The sequence below is a fragment of the Xenopus laevis genome, chromosome 4S, assembly GCF_017654675.1.
Source record: "Xenopus laevis strain J_2021 chromosome 4S, Xenopus_laevis_v10.1, whole genome shotgun sequence".
Classification (NCBI taxonomy): domain Eukaryota; kingdom Metazoa; phylum Chordata; class Amphibia; order Anura; family Pipidae; genus Xenopus; species Xenopus laevis.
The window spans coordinates 101,270,968-101,298,065 of NC_054378.1; the positions used below are offsets into that span (position 1 = coordinate 101,270,968).

At 41.2% G+C, this 27,098-nt stretch overlaps 1 protein-coding gene across 3 annotated transcripts; it reads left to right on the forward strand.

Annotated features, from left to right (window-relative positions):
- Positions 1–687: 687 nt before the first annotated feature.
- eif3l.S (eukaryotic translation initiation factor 3 subunit L S homeolog) lies at positions 688–24,879 on the forward strand. Of its 3 annotated transcripts, none has more exons than XM_018261246.2 (15): positions 688–859; positions 3,521–3,569; positions 4,531–4,741; positions 12,083–12,162; positions 12,776–12,837; positions 16,771–16,840; positions 16,974–17,047; positions 18,187–18,358; positions 19,350–19,504; positions 19,631–19,801; positions 21,097–21,230; positions 21,824–21,997; positions 22,087–22,276; positions 24,279–24,359; positions 24,738–24,879. In XM_018261246.2, exons 1-15 carry the CDS (start codon positions 833–835, stop codon positions 24,774–24,776), a joined length of 1,689 nt encoding a protein of 562 aa, XP_018116735.1. In that variant the 5' UTR covers positions 688–832; the 3' UTR covers positions 24,777–24,879. The 3 variants fall into 3 exon arrangements, with proteins under 3 accessions (XP_018116735.1, XP_041417585.1, XP_018116734.1); XM_041561651.1 differs by lacking the exon at positions 688–859 and adding an exon at positions 2,103–2,149; XM_018261245.2 differs by lacking the exon at positions 688–859 and having other exon boundaries at positions 3,470–3,569.
- Positions 24,880–27,098: the final 2,219 nt, after the last annotated feature.

Below are 27,098 nucleotides of genomic sequence, written 5' to 3' on the forward strand. Positions count from 1 at the left end.
GTCGAATTTCGAAGTAAAAAATACTTCGAAATTCGACCATCTAATTAAAATACTTCGAATATCTAAGTATTTTGCACAAAATTTGGCCATGGAACAATCAAAGTAAAAAAACAATTTTGCATACGATCGAACAATTTTACTTCGATATATGAAGAAAAAAATGGTCTAGAAGGTCCCCATAGGCTAACATAGCACTTCGGCAGGTTTAATTTGGTATTGAAGTATTGAAGTCAAAGTTTTTTTAAAGATACAATACTTCGATTATTGAATGGTCGAATATTCGAACGATTTTTACTTCGAATCAAAGTCGAAGTAAATTTGAAGTCGTAGTATCCTATTCGATGGTCGAAGTATCCAAAAAATTAAGTTGAATTTCTAATTTTTTTACTTTGAAAATTCCCTTGAATTCACTTCGACCCTTGATCTATCTGCCCCTAAGTCCCACACAGGTGGCCAGTGGCTGCAGGGCGCCAAACTTAGGTGCCTACGGGGAGATCTAGTGAAGGACAGTTTTATGATGGCGAGTAACTACAAATAGCAATTACAACACCCTTTCCACGCAGATTATACAGTAAGGTGGCTGCTGTTATAATTACAGGGCAGACTAAACGTCTCTTTATTGATACATAAATACTATCAGCCCCTTCCCAATTTTCATGTTCTACTTATGGAACCGTAAGGTTCTTCATCGCCATCTATTGACAACCCTTTTCAGCACACCATGACGTGTTAGAAAGGCGCCGGAAGTCCTCCCCCTTTCCTTTCCGGTCTGACTGTGTAGTGTGCGCTCTGTGCGTGACGGTGGTCGGTGTCCTATTCGCACGATATAACCATGTCCTACGCCAACGATGAATACGAAGTGAGTATTGTTGGCTTTTAGGACATGTTTCCGCTATGAACAGTGAACGCTTGTTCTGTTGTGTGCGCTGCAGTGCTCCATAGCTAGGGAAGGCATTGGTCAGCACTCAGCATAACAATACAGAATGTATTTCATTACTTAATAAACAGAACTAGATCATAATCCCTATTGAGACCCAACACATATAGTGATTTCAGTTTGTTGATCCACCATGCTTCTCTTTTTCTTTAACTTAAGTTCCCAGTTGCCTCCTCTTTTTAAAGCAGGAACAGTTTCCAATACCGTCAATTTCAATTGGTCTGATGTATGACCTTTCTCTTCAAAATGTTTTGCTACAGGTAATGTTGTATTGCCTAAATTAAAGTGGGCCTGTATAATAAAAGTCATTTTCCAATTAAACATGAAATCCAATTTTAATTTCTTATTAAAGCATTCATAGCTGTTGTAAGCGCATTTAAAAATCTCAGCTGTTAATCAAATATTGCCTGCCCCTCCTCTATGCCTTAAGTTGGCCATAGACGCAAAGATCCGATCGTACGAATCATCATACCATCGGACTTCCCCATCTCTCGACCTGCCACTAACCATTCAGATCAAAGTCTTACCATTCAGATCAAATAAAGTAGTAAAATAACAGATCAGCCAATGTTCTGCCCCTGACCTCAATCGTACAAAAGTTATGTCCGACAAAAGCTGCTGACAGTCTCCCACTGAAAATGATACGATCGGCAATACACGAAGAGATTGTATCTGCAGCCGACAGAAATTTTCTAACCTGTCCGATTGACCAAACGACCAATCTCCGCCGGACGAAAAATGTCGGGACTCTCCACACACGGTCCGAAAATAGTACGAATCCTTGATTCGTACGATCATATCTTTGCGTCTATGGCCAGCTTTAGACATAGCGGTGGGGCAGACAATTACTTTCACTTTCCATTCAGCACTTCCTAGATGTCACTGCCCTCCCCATATTCCCCCCGTTCTCTTCACTATTTAATTGTGTAATCAGTGCATGGGGATGGACAACAGGTCCCCCATTGTGGTGCACAAACAAGATTCATGCAACTCAGATATATCTTAAATCGACAGTTCAGTGTGAAAATAAAAACTGTGTAAATAGGCTGTGCAACATAAAAAATGTTTCTAATATAGTTAGTTAGCCAAATATGTAATGTACAAAGTCTGGAGTGATTGGATGTCTAATCTAATAGCCAGAACACTACTTCCTTCTTTTCAGCTCTCCTTGTAAGTGATCCTCAGCATTCAGCTCAGATTCAAAAGCAACAGGTATGACCCATGTGTGCCCCCCCCAAGTCTCTCATTGGTTACTGCCTGGTAACTAGTCAGTGTAAACCAAGAGAGATGAAAAGCAGGATGTAGTGTTATTTTACATAGACATTCAGTCACTCTCCTTGTAATTGATCCTCAGCATTCAGCTCAGATTCAAAAGCAACAGGTATGACCCATGTGCGCCCCCCCCCCAAGTCTCTCATTGGTTACTGCCTGGTAACTAGTCAGTGTAAACCAAGAGAGATGAAAAGCAGGAAGTAGTGTTATTTTACTTAGACATTCAGTCACTCCAGCCTTTATACATTACATTTTTGCCTAACTAACTATATTAGAAACATTTTTTTTAATTTGCACAGCCTATCTATATACCCAGTTTTTATTTTTACACTGAACAATTCCTTTAATAACAGTGTCCACAAAATGCCTCCTGCTTGCTATAATTATGAATTCCCAGACTGAAGGAAACAATATTCAAATAATTTATATAGTGTAATTAAGTTCATTTTGCTTGACTGATGTGATAAAATAGGATTTTGAAAAAAAAACATTTTCATGAAGGGTCCCTTTTAATAGTTGAGCAATGTTGAGAAATACGTGACTTCATTATCTACATGGTCTTACACACACATAGATGAGACCACGAGAACAGGTCAGTACATATGCTGCATACTTAGAGACACATGTGTAGTGTCCACATAACTGGATTGTTTTTCCAGTATGTGGATGAACAAATTCCTTTCCCTTTAGATTTAGAACATAATGTATGTATGTATATTTTTATTTGTATAGCACTCCTTGAGGGCAAAGCACTGTACAGCAAAACAAGGGCTTTAAATTCCATTTGGGTAATGCCTTCTTTTGCTTGGCTTGAGAAAGGGCACTTAGCTGGCCCGAAACGTCGCTATGGTGATGTATCAATTTTAATACGCACATATTTTCAATGAATCGAGTGCTGCTTCATTTCTATTGACTTTTTATGTATAATGGAGTCGTTCTTACTATACAAGTGAGAGTGTGATTCTCATTAATATATCTGAGCAGCCAGCCACTGCATTGGGGTGAGGATATTAAATGGACCAAAACAAAGCTATTGTATTGGGAACTGCTTTTACCGGTCATTATTTTTCCAGCAGTATAACAGTTCATAAATGAACACAGGGAAGAGCAGCAGCTGCAGGGCTTTACAGAATATGCTTTGGCTTTCCTGCTATCCTAGTTTATTTGAATATGTTGGTCTGAATGTCATAACTTGCATGTGTGAAAGTGCTCCAGCCTAACACTTCTTTCATTTAAAACTTCGGACTATGAAAAAATAATAAAGCTTGCATATTTATGCTATATCCTGCTAACTATTTTATTTCTTTACAGGGTTCTCAAGATCCATACAGTTACAAGGCAGATTATGATATGCATACCGGTAGGTACATTGTTTGTGAATTTTTTTTTTCTTTTTTCTATGATCTCTTTTTACTGCAATGACAGTTTTTACTTCCTTTTTTGTTTATTTTTGGTATTTACAGACAACATGGCTTACTTATAAGTGAGTGCATTATAAGATGCACTTTTTGGATACAAATAACCATGTTACCTACGATGTGTTATGTTTTACCCCCTTCCCCCAGAATACTATTGTCATCTTGAACATTTATAATGTTGTGGGCACCTACTTTTGAGTGTAACAAATTGATTGTAAGCTGTGGCCAGCATTTTGGAGAGACATTATTGCATCACTTCTGGCATACCAGTAACAGTACATAAATCAAACCCTCCAGGAGAAACCTTTTGTACATAGCATCGATGTGTGCTCAATTTTGAGGCTAAGCTAACCTTTGCACTTGCACTGTAAATGTGCCCTATTAATTTATACTAAAAATCCAAATAAAAAAACTATTCTTCAATGGATGGCCCACTCATCTCCAAAGCTTATCAGTTGGCTCAATCTAATTAGGGCTCACCTCCCACTGATACAACTCCCCTATATGGCAAGAGGCTGTCCGCACAAATATGACAAAGTCTGGGGTGAGTGGGTTGAAGCTATAAACTTAATACCATTTGGTTGCTCCTTTAAGAGTAAGGAGGGAACTCGAGTCCTTATCTACTAGTTTGCAAAAAGAAATAAACTGTTAATGTCTGGTTAATACAGGTGTATCAGAGATATTTGGAAACAAGAATGCAAGACGTTTTAGAACCAATGTTGTATTTTTAATGTTGTATTTTTAATGTTGCTTTATGTTACAAATGCATAAATAAAAACTTTTTTTAAAAAAAAATCCAAATAAGGGTAGAAACACACAAATATGAGCATTCTGTACAGGGGGTAGGTTGCTGCAGTGACAAAATACTTGTTGTTTTCTGAAAATGTATGCCTCTGCCTATAGGTGATCCTAAGCAAGACCTGGCTTATGAGCGACAGTATGAGCAGCAGACTTATCAAGTTATCCCCGAAGTAATTAAAAATTTCATTCAGTACTTTCACAAGACTGTGTCTGACCTCATTGACCAAAAAGTGTACGAGCTGCAGGCCAGCAGAGTGTCCAGCGACTTAATTGATCAGAAGGTTTATGAAATACAGGACATCTATGAAAACAGGTGAATATTGTAGCTTATCTGTCACCAATACGTTAAATTTGAAACACTTTAAAATGTAAGATCTTCAAAACAATAAACATGTCCTTTGAAGAAGAGATTGCCAAGTCATTCTGAAGTTACTTTATACAGTCACAAAACATACCCAGTTACACCAGGGGTCACAAATTGGCCTCTGCAGTTGATCTGCATTTCAAGTTTCATGATAGCAGTTATATAGCCTAATACAGGGGTGTCCAAACTTTTTTCACCAAGGGCCATATGCGGTAATATATACAAACAGCCGGGCCACTCACTGTGGACATGCCCATTTTGTGACCACACCCCCTGATTACCATGTTCATTTTACAAATTTTAAATAAGTAACACACACATACAAACACACAGACAGATACACACACACACACAGTGACACACATACATACAGTGACACACACACAGTGACACACATACACACACAGTGACACACATACAGACAGATACACACACACAGTGACACACATACACACACAGTGACACACATACAGACAGATACACACACACAGTGACACACATACACACACAGTGACACACACACACAGTGACACACATACATACAGTGACACACATACAGACAGATACACACACACAGTGACACACATACACACACAGTGACATACACACAGTGACACACATACAGACAGATACACACACACACACACACATACAGTGACACACACACACACATAGTGAAACACATACATATAGTGACAGACACACACACACACATACAGACAGATAGATACACACACATACAGTGAAACACATACATACAGTGACACACACAATGACACAAACAATGACACACACACAGTGACATACATACAGACAGATACACACAGTGACACACACACACACAGTGAAACACATACATACAGTGACACACACACAGTGGCACACATACAGACAGATACACACACACACACACATACAGTGACACACACACACACACACACAGTGAAACACATACATATAGTGACAGACACACACACACATACAGACAGATACACACACATACAGTGAAACACATACATACAGTGACACACACAATGACACAAACAATGACACACACACACATACACACACAGTAACATACATACAGACAGATACACACAGTGAGACACACACACACACACAGTGACATACATACAGACAGATACACACAGTGACACACACACATACAGTGAGACACACACACACACACAGTGAAACACATACATACAGTGACACACACACAGTGAAACACATACAGACAGATACACACACACAGTAACTCACACACTCGATCTGTAACTGACTCCCTTGCCCGGCTGCAGCCTCACTAAATCCACCCCTCCCCCAAGCCAAGCACCTAGTAGTTACTCACAGTTCATCCGATGCACGAAATCCAGCCATGCTTTCAGTTGTTTACCGGCACCGCCTCCCTCCCCGCACTACACTAAACTCCAGTCACGGGGAGGGCGGAGTTTAGGACAAGCTTCCTCGAGTCTACACTGAAGCACTGTAGGTTCCGCCCCTCAATGACGCCGTGGTAGGAAACTTTTTTTTCTGGATGCTGAGAGGGGGGAGGGATTTTTGCACGCTGCGGGCCAATTAAAAATGGATATCGGGCCGCATTTGGCCCGCGGGCCGTAGTTTGGACACCCCTGGCCTAATACTTTGCAGACTTCACAATAAGCAGTTCTTATATCATGGCAACTGTGGTTTTTGTTTTTGCAACATTTCTTTAAAGGAGTTGTTCAGGGTAAAAATAAAAAACTGGGTATTATAGACTGCAACATTTAAAAATGTATCCATTATAGTCAGTTAGGCAAAAATGTAATGTATAAAGGCTGGAGTGACGCTGTCTAACAGAACACAACACTACTTCCTGCTTTGCAGCTCTGTTGGTTTCCACTGATAGGTTACTGCCTGGTAACCAATCAGTGACTTGAGGGGGGGGACACATGGATCATAACTGTTGCTTTTGAATCTGAGCTGTATGCTGAGGATCAATTGCAAACTCACTGAACAGTTATGTCCCATGTGGCTCCCCTTCAAGTCACTGACTAACTGAGTTGGAGAGCTGAAAAGCAGGAAGTAGTGTTCTGGCTATTATTTTAGACATCCAGTCACTCCAGCCTTTATACATTACATTTTTGGCTTACTAACTATATTAGAAACATTTTTTATATTGCACATACAATTTATTTACCCAGTTTTTATTTGTACACTCAACTGTTCCTTTAAACTGAATGCATGTGTAATTAAACATGTGTTTAATTAGTGCCAGTGCCACTCATTGTTAGTATCAGGTTCATGTTTGTGTTCTGTATGATTTAATAGTTGCCGTATCGTGGAAAGGCTACTTTCTCTAGGTCTACTTGGGGGAGACAGGGACAGTGGGTATAGCTGGCACCACTAGGAGGCAGGACACAATAAAAAAAAATAGAAACTTGATCCCTCCTCCTCCTGCTATACCACTGACCATCCAGCATTGATTTCCTCCCTCTGTCGTCCAGAGTGAGGATGCACTGGCCGGGACACAGGGCTGAGGTAGCCAGTTTCATCCTGTGGCTGATTCCTCCTTATATGCCTCTAGGATCCCTACGCTAGCACTCTGGGAACTCCTGCCTTGGCTCATTTAAGGTAAGCATATATCCTTAATAGCCAGCCTATTCACTCTGAGCACCCTTCCCCTTTTCACAATCCATCTGCCTTTATAGCACAGCAGTATAGGAGACCTGTTGCAACCTGCAGGTCACTAGTTCAGACCCAGGCAGTATGTTAAACAGCCTCCACCAAACACACAGGCAGGCAATGGGAATGGCAATGTTTCCTACTGTCCTCACTGTCAGCAGCGCAAGAGAGTTATTGTGGGCTTGCGGTTGCCCACCACTATTTTACGAGTGACTTCACTCTACCCAGGGAGGCAACAGCTGAGGCAGATTTTGCGCTTACTGTACACGCACCCGGTGCCTTAGGAGACATTTTTCTAAGGCGTGCTTCGGCACCATGCGTCATTGCTAGTGGTGGGTCTATTCTTTGCACTTTCAATTGCGCGCCCAGGCACCTACATCCCATTGATTGTGGAGAAGGTTCCTCTTCCGGCAATGCTCCAGTCTCCATTACTAGCAGACTCGCCACGCTGGGCAGAGTTCTTCCCCAGCTTCTCTGCAGCGCAGCCCCCCCCCTGTTTTTTCTTAGAACACAAAAGGGCAGTACTTCTGACAAAGTGGGTTTTTTTAGTTATTGCCACAGGGCAGCAGGCTTTGTAATTACTGCCTTATCAGGCTTTTACACTCCTCCAAGGCTTTGCAGTACCCTGGGGCGGCATTTTCAGTGTATGTATGTATGTATGTATGTATGTGTGTAGACACGGGCATAGAGGAGGGGCAGACAATATTTGATTGACAGCTGAGATATTTAAATGAACTTACAACAGCTATGAATGCTTTAATAAAAAATAGAAATTGGATTTCATGTTTAATTTGAAAAGGACTTTTATTATACAGATTTTTGTGTCTGGGTGACAGGTCCACTTTAAGTATTTAGCTTGTGCCGAATGCCGCAAACGCCTGCCATCTGGTCACAAGGACCCTCTGTGTTCCACGTGCAAGCCACCTGAGGCCGTTTTGGAAACTTCAGAACTCCATTCTCAAGTAAGCCAAGCCTCCCATGGGGACCCATCAGGCCAGCCCGGGACTCCACCCCCCTGGACCCCCAGCCTCCCCCAGAATGGGCATCTCAGCTTGCCGCCGGCATTCCTAAATTGTCTCTCTCCCTTGATAAACTGCCTTTGCGGCGAGATAATCCTCGGCCTAAGCCTCCAAAACCTAGTGCCCCCTCTCCTTCCGAGGATGAGTGTGAGGCGGAGTCCATCACTTCTTCTCCCCTGCCGCCTGACTCTGAGGAGGATCCAGTCCTGTCTGATGGTGAACTATCTCACGGTTCCGACCAAGAGGAAGAGGATTCCCCCAAACTCTCCTCCAAGGCCATTGATGCCCTCATCTCCTCAGTATTAGAGACCCTTCACTTACAGAAGCCTGAATCTAGTTCCAGTACTTCCACCTCCTTGTTTAAGCGCCGCGGCAGGTCCTCACCTTCCTTTCCCTCTCATGCTCAACTCGAGCAAATTATCCAACAGGAATGGGACAAGCCAGAGAGACGTTTAAAGTCTAACCGCCGTTTTCTAAAACTATATCCTTTTCCACAGGATCTAACGGAAAAGTTGACCTCCCCACCTTCAGTGGACGCACCTGTCTCTCGGCTATCCAAGGATGCTGCTTCTTCGTGTCCAGATATCCTCAGGGGCATCAAAAGCCACAGGCGCTGCACGACGCGATCGACAATATTTTCCGTTCAGAGGTCATCATCCCTGTTCCGACCTAGAAAGGGATTCCGAGACTATTACTCTAACTTGTTTGTAGTTCCTAAGAAGGATGGATCTGTTCAGCCAATCCTGGACCTCAAGGAACTCAATACATTCATTCGACCGCAAAGGTTCTGTCATCGCGGCCATGTCCCCAGGCCAATTCCTGGTTTCTCTGGACATAAAGGACGCCTACCTTCATGTCCCAATTTTCCGTCCCCATCAAAGTTTCTTGCGATTTAACTTCCAAAATCGGCCCTTCCCTTTGGCCTGACTTTGGCCAAGATCATATCGGTGGCCACTGCTCTAAACCGCACCAGGGGGATCTCCATAACTCCTTATCTTGTAGATCTCCTGATCAAGGCACCTTCCTTCGCAGAGGCTCAGCAGGCGTTGCACTTCACCATGGTTCGGTTACAGGAGTTGGGTTGGTTTATCAACCTGGACAAGTCCTTATTAACCCCGAGCCAATCCATGGTCTTCCTCGGGATGCAGTTCAACACCCAGATACAAACTGTCCCAGCGACAGAGTCCAGCATCTACGGACCCTCGTGCAGCTTCTCCACTCGAAGTCCCCACACTGCGTGATTCTACATGAAGGTGTTGGGAGTTATGATTTCGATGATATAAGCAGTTCCCTTCACCCAGCATCACCTCAGGGAGCTTCAGTGGAATATTCTTGCGGCCTGGAGGCGCAAATCCCTTCTCCTGGAATTTCGTCTATCCCGCAGGACTCGCGTCTCTCTTCTCTGGTGGATGCAAACCGGTCACCTGACATGGGGCAGACCCCTAGGGGATCCACAATGGCGACTGCTCAGCGCAGATGCAAGCCTCTCCGGTTGGGGAACCGTGCTGGAGGGTCAGTCAGCGCAGGGTCGCTGGTCTGTATCGGAACGACGTCTTCACATCAACCTTCTTGAGATACGGGCAATCTGACTCGCCTGTCAGCCATCTTCATTCCAGGTCTCTTAAACTGGGAAGCAGATTATCTCAGCAGACAATCCCTAGATCCCGGTCCTCTAAAGGACGACATCTTGCATAAGATCACTCAAAGATGGGGGACTCCAGAGGTCGATCACGTCACAATCGAAAAGTTAATTTCTTCTTTGCAAGGTCCAGGGACCCTCTGGCGCTGGCGGCAGACGCCCTCACCTCTCCCTGGGACTTCCATCTTGTGTTCATTCCAAGAACAATCAAGAAGCTTCAGAGAGAACACACTACTCTCATCCTCATAGCTCCAAGATGGTCCTGTCGATCCTGGGTCTTGGATCTAGTACATCTCTCAGTAGCGGAACCTTGGACTCTGTCTCTCATCCAGGACCTTCTCTCTCAGGGTCCAATCCTTCACCCTTGTTCTGCCAACCTCAATTTGATGGTGTGGCTACTGAAACCGCAATCCTGAGACGGAAGGGGTTCTCTAACGCAGTCATTCTACCATGCGTGCAGCCCGCAAACCATTCTCCACCAAGACGTACCATCCGGTCTTGTCCACTTACCATCGGTGGTGCCAATGTAATAGTTTCAATTCACTGAAGTTTTCCACTCCACACCTTCTGGACTTATACAGGAGGGACTGTCCCTGGACATGTCCCTCGGGTTGCTGAAATGTCAGTTTTTGGCACTTTCCATCCTGTTCCAAAGATGTCTCGCCTTGCTCCCCGATGTTAAGATTTTTCTTCAGGGAGTGGCCCACATAATGCCCCAAGTACGTTCACCGGTGCCCAATTGGGACTTAACCCTAGTCCTACGTGCCCTGCAACGTGCTCCATTTGAGCCCATGGATTCTATTCCACTTTAGTGGCTCACATGGAAAACCGTTTTTCTGCTGGCTATTGTCTCAGCACGGAGAGTATCTGAGATCTCCCCTCTCCTATAGGACTCCTCTGTTGACCTTCCACAACGACAGGGCAGTACTTTATACTTCTCCCTCTTTTCTTCCCAAGGTGGTTTCCACTTTCCACCCCAACCAGGAAATTACGATTCCTACCTTCTGCCCATCCCTTTCCAATGCGAAGGAAGCGGCACTGCACACCCTTAACCCCATCAAGTTTTACCTGCACTGGGTTGAGGACATCCGTCAATCGGACTCCTTGTTCATCCTTCCCTCAGGCCCTCTCAGAGGCACACCAGCTACTTAGACCACCATATCCTGCTCGATAAAACAGGCCATCCAGAGATCCTATTAATCACAGGGTCAGGTTCCTCCAGACTCAATCAGGGCACATTCCACCAGAGGAATGAGTGTGTCCTGGGCTTTTCGAAACCAAGTCTCAGTGGAACAATTGTGCAAGGCTGCAACGTTGTCTTTAATCCATACTTTTGCCAAATTTTACCAGTTTGGCACCTTTGCAGCATCTGACACTGGCTACGGCAGGAAGGTACTTCAGGCTGCAGTGGCTGGTTCCACGTAGGCCTCTACTTCCCACCCTTGATTCAGGGGACAGCTTTGGTACGTCCCTACTGTCCCTGTGTCCCCCAAGCAGACCTAGAGAAAAGGAGATTTTGTGTACTCAACGTTAAATCTCTTTCTCTTCAGTCGTTTGGGGGACACAGGGCTTCCCTCCCTGGATAAGAGGCCTTTTCTTGGCTTGAGACTTGGTTGACTCAACCATCTGTTCTTCTTGTAATTAGTTATCAGTTTTTCTGTTGATTATTAATAACCTCCTGTTTCTCCTTTGGTACGAACTGAGTGTCTCTGCCTACAGAGGAGGGGTATAGCAGGAGGAGTAGGGATCAAGTTTCTATTTTTTTTTATTGTGTCCTGCCTCCTTGTGGTGCCAGCTATAACCACTGTCCCTGTGTCCCCCAAGCGACTGAAGAGAAAGTGATTTAACATTGAGTACACAAAATCTCCTTTTTGGTGAATTGTTAGGTTTAGTTATTAGATACATTTGATCATATTAACTTTGTTCCTTTCTAAATCTGTTACACCTAAATCATCTTTCATCCCACAGTTGGACCAAACTCACAGAGCGCTTTTTCAAGAATTCCCCTTGGCCTGAAGCAGAAGCCATTGCACCTCAAGTTGGAAATGGTAAGTAGTTTTGCACAGCAGGTGCTGAAGGGTGCTTTACAGTCCAGCATCCATAGAGATTGTGCATGTTATGGTGCTTAATTATTGTGCTCCACCATAAAGGAAAACTATTTCTCCTGATTTAAAACTTAACCAAAAGATGAAAGAATCTTATCAAATTATGGCTTTATCCATTGACATATATAGAAATATATTTTTACTCAAAAGGCTTTATTTATATGAAAGTGTTTTTGAATGTGGGCTGCTTTATGTTATATATTTTAAATAAAGTTTAGGGAAATAATTTCCCTCTGATACTAGTGATGCATCAAAGTTTATAGTGCATTTCCTTTGTTGGCAAGTTCATTTAAAAAAAGTTACATATTTATTTTTCTATTTGGACTTATTAATTTTTAGTGCTAAGATCACTGTGTGCCAACTAGCTTATGTGCTAAGCTAAGCCACTGCTATAGCAAGGAATCCTATCTGTAAATGTTATTAAGATTTGAGAACGTGTTGATTAGATGAACGTTATATTTAAATCAACAAGACACCCTTTTGTTATTTATGTTAGCACTTTCATTGTTAAAGTAAATTTAAATACACTAACCAAACCTTACTGGTCATCTTTCAGATGCAGTGTTCCTGATTTTATATAAAGAACTATATTACAGGCATATTTATGCTAAAGTCACTGTAAGTATCGTTGTGGAAAGTAGTGTTGATTGCTTCTGTTTGTTTTGGCAATAATGTGTTGCTGGATGTATTACTGGAGATATTTACAAAGGCCTCGGAGAAATCATGAAGTAATATAGTAACAAACCTCTAAAGAGGATTTCAAACCATATACTGAATGCAAAATTCTGCACACTGAACGAAAATGCAGTTCTTCCCACCTTAACATTCTAATTTTTTTGTGAAAATGTGTGCATCTGCCCATTATTATCCTCTGTACCACTTCTCCTGTCCTCACATACTGTTGAAACCATATAGTACTAGTCCAATCCCCCCAGCTAATTCCCATAATGCCTTGCATGTTCTCAAATTGTTCCGTGATGTGCAATCACAGCAGGGTAAAAGGCGTGAAAAATATATGCAGCTATGCAAAAGTGGGTAAAGTTTCCATTTGTAGATAGCAGAACTGTGGATAAAAATGAGTCTAAATAACATGTCCTTCTTTATGTTAATTGGTTCATGACCTCCATTTCCATCAGATGCCTTCATAATTCAGCAGTCTTTCTCTTTCCTGCATGAATGGTTAAACATAGGCACAAAATTTGCATACACACACAATGCAGTTACTTTGCCATCCAATCCACACATCCCTTCACTGACATAAAACAGAAACATTTAAAATGAAGTGTACAGGCCATGCACAGGTCAAAACAAGCTTTTGGGTCAGCCCCTCAATACCCATTCATCCACTTATTCGCCTGTGTGGGGGTTCAAATTCATTGAACTTTACATTGATGTATACTAAAACGTTGCTGAGAATGACATTTTGTTTTATCGCGCAAAAAAAAATATTGGGAAGACCTCCCCTTTGAAAATGACTGAGAATGTTATTTCTCTTGCCTAATTGGGGGACACAGGTACCGTGAGGGATGAAGATCCTGAAGCTGGAGAATGGACACTAACTTGTTAAACTTGACTCCTGTTCTGGGCTTCATCCCCTGCCTCCTTCTACAATCTCCAGTTTCGTTTAGTGTCCTCAGAAGGAGAAGACACATCTTGTAGTGGCTTGAGCAAAAGATCAGGACTCCGAGTTATGATCACGCCACACTAAGGGGCCACTGACTTTATTCAAGAGCCTCTCCAGCTGAAACCTTCTCTACCCTATAGCCTTCCTGCTCTACGGAGGTCTGCAGGCTTGCTCCTGTCTCCCTGCGATGTCTTCCCGCTCCCCAGAGGCCTGCAGCAGAGCTATACACCCAAAGTGTGTATACCCTTATACAGACATCTATATATGTGGGGCTTTTCACAGATATCTTTGTGTATGTGACAGGGAGAATTCGTGAAATGGCACAGAACAGCTGGCAACTTTGAGTAGAATTCCACCATTCAACCCCCTTACCTCCCGTGAAATCCTGGCTCAAGCCCTCTGGCGCCATTTCCCTTGCGTCTCACCCTGGAACGCATTTCCACTTCCCCCTCCGTGGTATCTCCGACGCGACGCTGGTGAGTGCCTTCCCACCCTTCCTCTACGGCTCCTACTACTACTTACTCTCCTATCCGGCATCTCCCCTCCAGAACCACTCCGGTAACCCGACTCAGGGGTTCTGCAAGTCATCCTTCCCAGCGTCCGGTTCCACTTTTAGACCAATCTTCGAGATTGCATGGGTTGCAAAGGACATGGATGTCTGGGTGGAACAAGCAGCACATAGGGTCAGAGGAGACCCGACTACCGACAATATTCTTTCCAAAATAGCAGACGCTACCAACTACATTGGGGACGCTGCAATTGATGCAGCAAAGATGGTGGCCCAGGCCTCAGCGCAGTCTGTGGCGGCTCATCGTTTCCTGTGGCTGAAGACTTGGTCAGCCGATCTAACATCTAAACGTTCCCTGGTCAGCCTTCCATTCCAAGGGAAGCTCTCAGACCTACTCTGGACTTTTTACCAAAAAAAGTTTCAGAATTTCACCTTAACCAGGATAAAGTGGGGCCTTCCTTGTGTCAGGAACCCAAGAATCCTGGCGAGTGTAAACTACACAACTTGGATGTAGTTAGAGTAAAAGATTCCTATTTACAAGCTACCAAGGATGTCCGGAAAACGGATGCCCTATTCATCATTCCTAACGGGCCTAAGTGCGGCTTCAAAGCAGCCAAAACTACGTTAGCCAAGTGGATTCGTGCTACCATCATTAGAGCCTATGCAGTTAATGGAAAACAGCCACCACTTAGTGAGAGCTCACTCTACTCGCTCATTTAGCACATTATGGGCAGTTCGGCATCAAGCATCGGCAGAAAAAGTTTGCATAGCGGCCACCTGGGTGTCCCTTCACACTTTCACACGCTTCTAGAGGCTACAGACACAGGCCTCAGCTGAAGCCAGCTTTGGGAGGAAGGTGATACAGGCTGTAATCCGTTAAACACCAACTGGGGGCTCAGTGTCCCACCCTCATGGGTTGCTTTGGGACATCCCTACAGTACTCACTGTTAAATCTTTTTCTCTTGTCCTTTATTGGGGGACACAGGCCTTCCCTCCCTGTATCGACACTGATTTTACAACTATGTTGTTCTTCGTCTACTCTACGTTGGGAGTCATATACAGTTTTTTCAAATGTTCTGAGGGGGTTGAGGTACTCCTCTTCTGGTTTGGGTCATTATGCTCCTTCTTTGGTCGAAACTGGAGATTGCAGGAGGAGGCAGGGGATGAAGGCCAGAGCAGGAGGAGGAGTCGTTTACCAAGTTAGTGTCCATTCTCCAGCTGCAGGATCTTCATCCCCCACGGTGCCTGTGTCCCCCAATATAGGACAAGAGAAAAATATTTAACGTTGAGTACAAAAATTTCTTTTATTTACAATACCCCTTGTTTATAAAATATCTAGTTAAAGGGCATGTAAAGGCAAAAAAATAAAATCCCATTTTTACTTTCTTTAATGAAAAATAAACCTATCTCCAATATACTTATTTTAAAAAAATGTCTACCGTTTTTATAAAAAAAAACCTGACTATGCAGTGAAATTCTCCCTTTATTTACTGTTGTGGATAGAAATTGTCAGACGGTCCCTAACTGCTCTGCAGGGAAACAATCATACTTATGAACAGTAGGGGGAGCCCTTGTCTTCCAAGCCATGCAGAACTGAAGCAGCTTTGTTTGTTTCCCTGTAGAGCAGTCGGCGATTGTGTAGAGATTTGTATTGTATTTTATTTTTGCCTTTACATCCCCTTTACGGTTTCCAACTCCAGCTGTAGGGATAAAGATCATGGAGCCAGATTTAGAGATTCTATTTGGGGGATTATTTTGCTGCAGCCACTGGTTCTGCAGAGTTGGAGAAAGTTTGTATTAAACAATACAAAAACTATAAAATCAACATTAGAGTACATGACAACACAGGACCCTGTGCAGTCTGCATATTCTAATTATCAATCAGTCTTGCTGGATCGTCTTCTGGCAGAAATTATTTGACTTGTGCTCTTTTGATAATTTATGAGGATCTCTAAGCAGCCCAGACCACACTGAGCTTGTGCACAGTCTTAGTCTTGTAAATGTTTAACAAAGTTACAAGATGGTGACCCCCTGGGGCCAGCTTTGAAAGCATAAATCATTTTGTTTAAATAGGCTTGAGGTGCAGTAAGTTTATGTTTAGTATACATAATACAGCATTTCTTGCCTTATTCTATTTTAGACTTTACTTCCCCTTTAATTAGAATTTCTTTGTTTTAGTTGTGCAATACAGCAGACAGAACTGTGAACCTGTAGCTGCAAATAACATACATTGTTAAAAAATAAACAGCAAATATAAAGCAAAACAAACATGAATTCATTAGATAGAGGTGCCACCCCTTGCAAGAGCATGGATTGTTTAGGTATCTTACTAACTGTTGTGGTGCTTTTGTTATTCTTTCTGCTAAACAACATTCTTTGTGACTTTACACTGTAGTAAAAAGCTAATTTATTTCTTCAGGGTGGGCCAACACTGGAACAGCGCTTTGAATCTTATTATAATTACTGCAATCTCTTCAACTACATACTCAGTAAGTGTATATGGGTGTGTGTTGTGCAAAATTCTGATGGTTGTTTGCTGTGTTTGATAGGAGAGAGTGTCTGCTTGATTTATGGGTTGAATGTAACAGTGAAGCAGGGTTTTAATGTGTATTGTAATCACAGATGCTGATGGACCTGCTCCTTTAGAGCTTCCAAACCAATGGCTGTGGGACATTATAGACGAATTCATATACCAGGTCTGTATTTTCTTCCTAGTATGTCTAATTTGAAAACATCCAGATGACCACACAATACATGTGTTCTGTTCTATAGTGTAATGAGATTAGTGGACCTGTCATCCAGACACAAAAATCTGTATAATAAAAGTCCTTTTCAAATTAAACATGAAATCCAATTTTTATATTTTATTAAAGCATTCATAGCTGTTGTGAGCTCATTTACACATCTCAGCTGTCAATCAAATATTGTCTGTCACTCCTCTATGCCCTGGGCATAGAGGTGGGGCAGACAATTTCTTTCACTTTCCATTCAGCACTTCCTGGAAATCGCTGCTCTCCCCACATTTCCCCGTTCTCTTTACCATTTAATTGTGTAGCCAGGGCATGGGGATGGACATCATGTCCCCCATTTGGTGCACAAACAAGGTTCTGAGATGATACAAGGCTTGTCTTAATAACAGTGTCCACAAAATGGCTCCTGCCTGCTTGCTATAATTATAAATTCCCAGACTGAAGGAAACAAGATTCAAATAATTTATATAGTGTAATTATTAAAGTTCATTTTGCTTGACTAATGTGATAAAATAGGATTTTTGGGTGACTGTTCCCCTTTAAAGGGGTTGTTCACCTTCCAAACACTTTTTTCAATTCAGTTGTTTTTAGATTTCTCCCCGTTATGTATTTTTTACTGTTTTTATAAAATTTAAGTTAATAGTTGAATATACGTGTCTCTGGTGTTTGAGTCTAGCAGCTCAGTAATTCAGGCGCAGACTCTGAATTACAATTTTGCAACATTGAGTTGATACATTTCTAAACAGCCTCACTGAAGATTTAACAACTATTGTATCAATTCTAACAGCTGCCTGTAAAGAGACCCAGAGATTCTGCTCAGCAGGGACCAAGATAAGAAATGTATCAACTAAATGTATCCATTTAAAACAGTGTACAGGGTCGGCGAGCCCCCCCCCCCAGAGCTGCTTTAGAAGGTGAAAAATTACAGTTTACACTTCAATATTAGAAAAACGGTCACACATAGAAAATGGAAAGTCATTGGAAAAAGTCATTATCTCTGGTGATCTATCTGAAAGCAACTAGTTGTTTGATGGTGAACCCTCCCTTTAAGCACGTTTGTCTTATATTCCTGTTCATTCTTTCAGTTCCAGTCATTCAGTCAGTATCGTTGTAAAACAGCTAAAAAAACAGAGGAGGAAATTGAATTCCTGCGCTCCAACCCCAAGATCTGGAATGTTCACAGTGTACTCAATGTTCTACATTCATTGGTTGATAAGTCCAACATCAACCGCCAGCTGGAGGTCTATACCAGTGGAGGTAAGCAAAAGTGCTCTGTTTGGTAAAAATTATACCCTCCGCAACAATCGTGGGCTGTTAGTGAGGCCAAAAATAGTGCATAATCGCTCACCTAGCTGCTAAAATATACATGATTTTCATTGCAGCTCAATTGCAATTTTGCTAATCTTGCAAGCACTCCTGCTGTTAGATTGAGCACATGTGCATAGCGTCCATCACAATTTCTACGCATAAAATGTATTCTTCTTTATTTTATAATGACACAAGCATCTCGGGCACATTGAAGGCATGGTCAATGTGCAGAATGGACAAGTGTGGAAGCTGGATGACATTGCAGGAACCAATGTGGTGGTTGCAAACTGCAAAAAATTATTTTTTTTTCAAGCTTATTTATTAAAAAATATAGCAATTCAGCAAGGGGCTACTTTTTGACAACGTTTAGTTTTTTTCAGTTTTCAATGCCTTTTCATCGTTTTTTTAAACATTTTAATACATCATATACTTTTTTCAATATGATGTATTGGCCATTCTGCCAATTTTTTTAATGAAAAATCCATATTTGTTAAGAAGTATTCATAGCATTGTTTTGTTTTCACCTTTACTACCCACCCTGTAATGAACTACAGATCATGACCTCTGTATGAACAACCCAACCCCCAATTTTGGTTTGCCCAATAAGTAATAATGATAGATTTTTCTTAATGTTTTCAGTTACTTTCCATTATATTCAGTGCAAGCCTTATTTATTAATCTCATTTAAAAAAATAACGGAGTTCTGTTTATTTGTAAAAATTGTGTAAAACCTACTTTTTTTTTAGCGCTTTGCTTCTGCGTTTTTTAAAAATGCTCTATGTACTGTAAGTGAATCTGTGTAAAGAAAGTTATAGTTCCTTTTAGAGAACACTCATAGTTTCATTTGATCAAAGTGGTTGATTCTGAAGTAGTGAATCTCCCCAGTGAAGACTCAATGTAATTGCACAGAACATGTTTCTGATTAGCTCTTTGTTTGCAGGGGACCCTGAAAGTGTTGCTGGGGAATATGGACGACACTCTCTTTATAAGATGTTGGGTTACTTTAGCCTTGTTGGACTCCTGCGCCTCCACTCCCTGCTAGGGGATTATTACCAAGCTATCAAGGTGCTGGAGAATATTGAGCTTAACAAAAAGGTAATATACCTGAATACACAAAAGTTTCTGCCTTTAATTGGAGCTCCCAGACTCCTCTTCATATGTACATCACCTGTAATAACCTGCGTTTCTTTTCTATGTTTTTTTTCCCTGCTGCTTTGACAGAGCATGTATTCTCGTGTTCCTGAGTGCCAGGTCACTACATATTACTATGTGGGCTTTGCATACCTCATGATGAGGCGGTATCAGGATGCCATCCGTGTGTTTGCTAACATTCTGCTCTATATCCAGAGGACAAAGAGCATGTTTCAAAGGACCACATACAAATATGAAATGGTAGGTGTTTTTCATTATTTACTCGCTGGCTGCCTCTTCTCATTTTTAAAGCTAATCTAATTATTGTTTATCCCCTTTTTATAATACCCTGCACCCCAAGAAAAATATAATCATTTTTACTGTTACATTTGAGGCATGGTGTCTAAATTTGAATGTGAAAGTCATGTATAATTGGCAACGAAACGAAAGCCAAAGGTAAGTGTTGATGCCAAACTGCCCCTTTAAATTATTACTAGTATAGATCGGCTTCTAGATAGAGCCTCAGAACTTTTTATTGTTTGCATTATTATCATTTTATATACAGCAAAGATTTTTCAAAATATTTCACAGATTATATACCATTCACCTCAGCCCCTGCCTTAGTTGAGCTTACAATCTGAATCCTTATCACATTCATACACACACACAGTACAGCCAGCTTTGGAATTTTGAAACCAGAGTAACTGTATGTTCCTTATGTATTTGACGGTGTTAATCACAAACTCTCTTCAGATTGTGCCCTAGATGGATTCAGACTTAACCAGTCTACAACTATGTTACACTATATAATAAATGCCACTGAACTGACATTCAAGCATTACTGTAAATCAGTGATCCCCAACCAGTAGCTCGTGAGTAACATGTTGCTCTCCAACCCCTTGGATGTTGCTCTCCGTGGCCTCAATGCAGGTGCTTTTTTTTTTTTAATTCCAGGCTTGGAAGCAAGTTTTAATTGTATAAAAATGAAGTATAGTGCCAAGTAGAGCCTCTTGTAGGCTGCCACTCCACATAGGGGCTACCAAACAGCCAATCACGGCCCTTCTTTGGCACCCCTAGGGCTTTTTAAAGCTTGTGTTGCTCCTCAACTCTTTTTACATTTGGATGTGGCTCACAGGTAAAAAAGGTTGGGGACCCCTGCTGTAAATGGTTCCAGTTATCAAGAACCATTATTGAGTGCAGCTGCCCAAGTTGACTGAATGGACATGCCATACACTGAGATGATTTGCTGCACACATAAGAGCCAATTGTGATCTTACCCAATCAGAGGGCTTCTTGTAAATATATGGTATTAGATCAGTATTCAATTTTTTTGTATGTTTCTTTATTTTCAGATTTAAGTGTGTGTGCGGGGGGAGATCAATATCAAATTTTTTTTAGATTTTGGCCATGGTTATCATGGAAATGAAAGTATCTTTTTACGGCTAATTCATCTTTCCCATAGCTGAATACATTTATAGTCTGCAGTATTCTTCGCTCCTTCTGCCCTCAGTTTGTTGCCCTTTACATGCTAGTTAATCTATCTTCTGTTGAGACAGATTAACAAACAGAATGAGCAGATGCATGGCCTTCTAGCTATCGCCCTCACCATGTACCCCATGAGAATTGACGAGAGCATCCACACACAGCTTAGAGAGAAATATGGGGACAAGATGCTTCGTATGCAGAAAGGGTGAGTAGTTTGATGGTCATTGTACTCTGTTGAAATCTTTGAAATCCTTTTTGCTTGTCCTGTTTAATCTTTTGTAAACCCTGGTTTCTAGAGAGTGGGGGTCAGCGATTGGCAAATCCATAGGACTAAATAACTGCATTCCCAGTGTCCTTGAAGGGAAAGGAAGAGGGGGACAACTCCCCACACACCTAACTGAATGGTTCAACCTCCCAATTATAATCACTTAGGTTATTTTTCAAAAAGTAATGCAGCCCTTTAGAACTGGCTACTGACAGTCTCCATGTCATTGGCTTAAGCAAAGTCATTAAATGGCTGCAGGGTTGATAAGTGCGGCAATTATTTTTAAATCGGTACGGTAGGACTACTGTGCCCTTTCTAAAATAAATTATTTTGACATTTCCCATGTTACGAGCTGTAGTTTCCAACACCCAAAAGTCAGTGAATGTTATATCCTGCTTGTGAATACAGGCAGCAGTATTTCCTACCCTCTTCCTCCAAAAATTGGCTAAAAAGAAACACAGGCACATAGGAATGGGTTAAACTGCTTCTTCTTTCAGTATGCATTTCTTAACCAGATTTTATTTTCTTTACAGAGATGCTCAGATCTATGAGGAGCTTTTCAATTATGCTTGCCCCAAATTCCTGTCCCCCGTGGTCCCCAATTATGACAATGTTCATCCCAACTATCACAAGGAGCCCTACCTGCAGCAGCTTAAGGTGTTCCTCGATGAGGTGCAGCAACAAGCCCAACTTTCCACTATAAGAAGGTAAGCGTGCCCTTTGATATCTTACAAGAGACACTGCTAGCTTACACGAAGGAGTCATTGTATGCCTTTTTTTCTCTATTGTGTTTCAGTTTTTTGAAACTCTATACAACCATGCCTGTTGCTAAACTGGCTGGATTCTTGGATCTCCCAGAACAAGAGTTCCGTATTCAGCTACTGGTCTTCAAGCACAAAATGAAGAACTTGGTGTGGACCAGTGGGATCTCTGCCCTCGAAGGAGAATTCCAGTCTGCCTCAGAAGTAGACTTTTACATAGATAAGGTGACTTTTCCTCCTTCCAGCTAGGAATTTTAGACCCATTAGGGCTAACATGTTTTTATTCATTGACAGGCTGTGACCTAACCAATTATTTTGATTCAGGTAGAACTGCCTACCACATAGACCACCTTTATATAGGTTCTGGATGGCATGAGGGCTTGGCAGGGAAAGCTAAACTTCCTAATTTAGAAACTTTGTTTTATACAGGGTGTGGGAGCTGCATCAGAGGAGTGGTGCTTCAGGGATATTTCTTGCATAGCTTCATGTGATTATAGCATGCTGGAAATGTATTGCCTAGCTACTGATAGGAACTACTACTAATAGCAGTCAAAATTGCTTTGAATAGTCAAATTATCAGGCCCTACTGAATTTAATGCACTTTTGTATATTAAAGATTCTCTTTTTATTACATCTGTCAAAATAAGCCACCTATTCCAACCCGTGTTATGGCCTAGTTGTTGTCCCAAGACAAGTTTTTTTTTCACTACAAGTATTGCAGCAGTAAAATTCCTGTTTTGTTCAGACAGGGAATGGCAGGAGAGTTTAGTGCTGAAAAAGCTGGCTATGGGTTGTAGTACTGGTTGGTAAATAGAAGCTGAAGGCTGTGTTTGAGATGGTGTGATTCCTTGTTTAAAGGGGATGTAAAGGCAAAAAAATAAAATCCAATTTTTACTTTCTTTAATGAAAAAGATACCTATCTCCAATATACTTTAATTAAAAAATGTGTACCATTTTTATAATAAAAACTGACTTTATGCAGTGAAATTCCCCCTTCATTTACTTGCTCTGACTTCTGTAGATAGGAAACTTCAGCCGGTCCCTAACTGCTCAGCAGGGAAACTGATCATACTTACAAACTTGCTTCCCAGAACTGGAGCAGCTTTGTTTGTTTCCCTGTAGAGCAGCTGGCGACTGTGTAGAGATTTGTATCCACAGACCCAGTGCAGTCTACATATTCTGTTTATTAATCAGTCTTGCTGTATCAGCTTCTATGGCAGATATTATTTGACTTGTGCTGTTTTGATCATTTATGACAATCCCTAAGCTTAACCTCCCAACTGAAGCCCAGACCACACTGACCATGTGCAAGGTCTTGGTCTTGGAAAAATGTTTAACAAAGTTACAAGATGATGACCCCCCTGCAGCCAACGTTGAAAGCATAAATCATTTATTTAATTTGGCTTCTGGTGCAGTAAGTTTATATTTAGTATACAAAATACAGCACTTCTAGCAATTATTCTATTTTAGACTTTAGTTCCCCTTTAAATCTCAAGTTTGTCAGAATTGTTCTACGTTGTTCATTCGACTTCAGAACATTTATTAATGTTCCTTCAGTGACAGAAATGTTTACAGTAAAATCATATTTTTAATGAAGTCCGTATTGTAGAGGACTTTATCCAGTTTGGATTAATGGGGTTTGCAGTTGCTGGAACCTGGAAATCACAAGTCTGAAGCATATAAACTGTGTATAATCAACACTTGGAATTCAAAGATTTCACTGCTTCAAGGGGTTCACCTTTAACTTTTAGTATGATGTAGAGAGTAAAATTTTGAAACGTTCAGTTGTAATTGCTCCCCCGCGCAAATGCCCCTAACTTTTTACTAACCCCTCGGTGCAGATTCAGGGCATCGGAGTTCATGGGTGCCATCTTCTTCTTCGTTCTTCATCTGGTCTTCTTCTGGAGCTTCGGCAATTTTCATGAGTTTTGGCGCATGCGCAGTTGACAAAAACCCGAAGACTGCTCCAACTTTGCATGCGCCGATACGGAACTTACTTACCGATGAAGACCGAAGACAAAAAGATGGCTGCCGTGAACTCCGATGCCGTGAATCTGCACTGAGGGGTAAGTAAAAAGTTAGGGACATTTGCCCGTGGTAGCAGCTAGGGAGGAGGGAGTGGGGTGGAAGGGTTTTTTTGTAATAAGGGGTTTACTTCTCCTTTAATGTTAATATATTTACTCTTGTGTTCTGCAGCCTTCATAACTATATTGTCTTCTGTATTCAGGATATGATCCACATTGCAGATACTAAAGTTGCTAGGCGCTATGGAGACTTCTTCATACGACAGATTCACAAGTTTGAAGAGGTAAGAAGTAAGGTCTTTGTTAGTGCATCTGAAGTAAAGCTCCCATAAAGGTCCCATAAGGAAGCAATGTGTCAGCCTTCCATTTGTCTGTAGCAGGAAGTAATGGTCTGAAACCATCTGCTACTTTACAGGGCACTATGTGATCTAGGAACTCCAGGAATTATGCACCAGTATGAGTTTGGTTAGGAAACAGTGATATTCATTGTAGTCTTGGATGATAATAAGGAGTTATACATTTCAGGTTACATCCTCGTCACTTTAATGCTGTCCTTAGCAGAGACACAAAATTATCTTAATTCCAGAGTAAAAAGTGTGACTTATAAAAGGCATCCAGAACCTCTGATATGGTACTGACTTGTTTTCCCTTTTCATCAACAGCTGAACAAGACCCTAAAGAAAATGGGCCAGAAACCTTAACGTGAATCTAAACTATTTATAGATACAATTTGTCAAACCTAAAATATCTGGATCATAAACAAAAAATGGACTTCAAAAACTTTTAATAAAATAGTTTACATTATCTGTATATTTTCTTGTTAGATGTTTCATGTAAAATGACATGTATACATGTATATGACTATATGATATGAGATGCACCGAATCCCTAGATACGGCCAAATACCGAAACCAAAGGGGAAACATTTTTTACTTCCTTGTTTTGTGACAAAAAGTCATGCGATTTCCCACCCGCTTCTAATTTGCATATGCAAATTCAGATTCGGTTTGGCCGGGCAGAAGGATTTGGCCGAATCCCGAAATGAATCCTTTATTTGGTGCATCCCTACATACAGTAAACAAAAATCCCACCTGAAAAGGGAGGAAAGGGGGATTCTTTAAATATTTAATTTGCCAATGGGAACAAGCTTTACATGGTTTTGTACAACAATCAAAGCAGCATGATATTTTCATTAAAGGGGTTGTTCTCCTTCAAACAACTAGTTGTTTTTAGATAGATCACCAGAAACAACGACTTTTTCCAATATTATAATGTAAAGTGTCATTTTTCACCTTCTAAAGCAGCTCTGGGAGGGGGGGGTCGTCGACCCTGTAAAGTGTTATTAAAGGGATACTGTCATCGGAAAACATGTTTTTTTCAAAATGTATCAGTTAATAGTGCTGCTCCAGCAGAATTCTGCACTGAAATCCATTTCTCAAAAGAGCAAACAGATTTTTTTATATTCAATTTTGAAATCTGACATGGGGCTAGACATATTGTCAATTTCCCAACTGCCCCAAGTCATGTGACTTGTGCTCTGATAAACTTCAATCACTCTTTACTGCTGTACTGCAAGTTGGAGTGATATCACCCCCCTCCCTTTTTACCCCGAGCAGCCAAACAAAAGAACAATGGGAAGGTAACCAGATAGCAGCTCCCTAACACAAGATAACAGCTGCCTGGTAGATCTAAAAACCCATGTGCCACTGAGACACATTCAGTTACATTGAGAAGGAAAAACAGCAGCCTGACAGAAAGCATTTCTCTCCTAAAGTACAGGCACAAGTCACATGACCAGGGGCAGCTGGGAAATTGACAAAATGTCTAGCCCCATGTCAGATTTCAAAATTGAATATAAAAAAATCTGTTTGCTCTTTTGAAAAATGGATTTCAGTGCAGAATTCTGCTGGAGTAGCACTATTAACCGATGCGTTTTGAAAAAAAACATGTTTTCCGATGACAGTATCCCTTTAATTGATACATTTCTTATCTTTGTCCCTGCTGAGCAGAATCTCTGGGTTTCATTACAGGCAGCTGTTAGAATTGATACAATAGTTGCTAATACTCCAGAGATGCTGCTGAGAAATGTATCAACTCAATGTTGTAAAATTGTAACTGTTTATAGTCTGCACTTGAATTACTGAGCTGCCAGACTGAAATACCAGGGACAGGGACTTTAAACTTGGATTCTGGAAAAAACTGTAAAAAATAAATAATGGAAAGTAATTGAAAAAAGTATTTTTTTTTTGTGGGGAACAATCTGAAAATAACTGAACTGAAACAAGTGTTTGGAAGGTGAACAACCCTTTTAACAAGGCAGGATCAAAGGCAAAGGGAATTGAACCAGGGTCTGTAGCAGGAGAACCCACGCCAAAGGCTCATCTCTAGACTAAAGGTAACTGCTACGAATGATTTCCTAACTGTACGTAGAGAAAAGTGCAGGAACTCCTTTCCACCAAGTCGCCAGAACCAGAGAATGATTGAGAAAAAAAAGTACAATTAATTAACTAGAGTAATTAACTAGAGTAATTAACAGAGGTCTGTCCAAGCCTCCTCTTCCTACTTCCTAAAGGAGATGCTGTTAAATCTCAGAGTTCTTGTGATCAGGGAATGGTCGTTTTTTTCATTGCAGTGTTCTGATTGCTGTCTGAAATGGCTTTTGCCTTTATGCCAGTATCCCCCAAGCAAAAATATAAACCATTTTAGCAGCAGAAGGATAATATGGCATGTGAGGGTAATCTAAAGGACCCGAAACACAATAACATTTGCCAAAGATGAAACACAACAAAATATATACTTTTTTTAGTTATTTTTTTATAAATAATTTGGACATGGCCTTAAGTAAAATAAAAAGATCCTTTATGGACAGATCAAACAAAATATTAATCTCAATAATCAATTTAGCTATAAGAAAAATAAAAGGAGACTAGGGTTAAATTACATGGCCAGATATAGGCCACCTACCACTTTTTAGTCACTAGTGAGACCTAGGCTTCAATACTGAATTTAGTGTTTTCTACAGA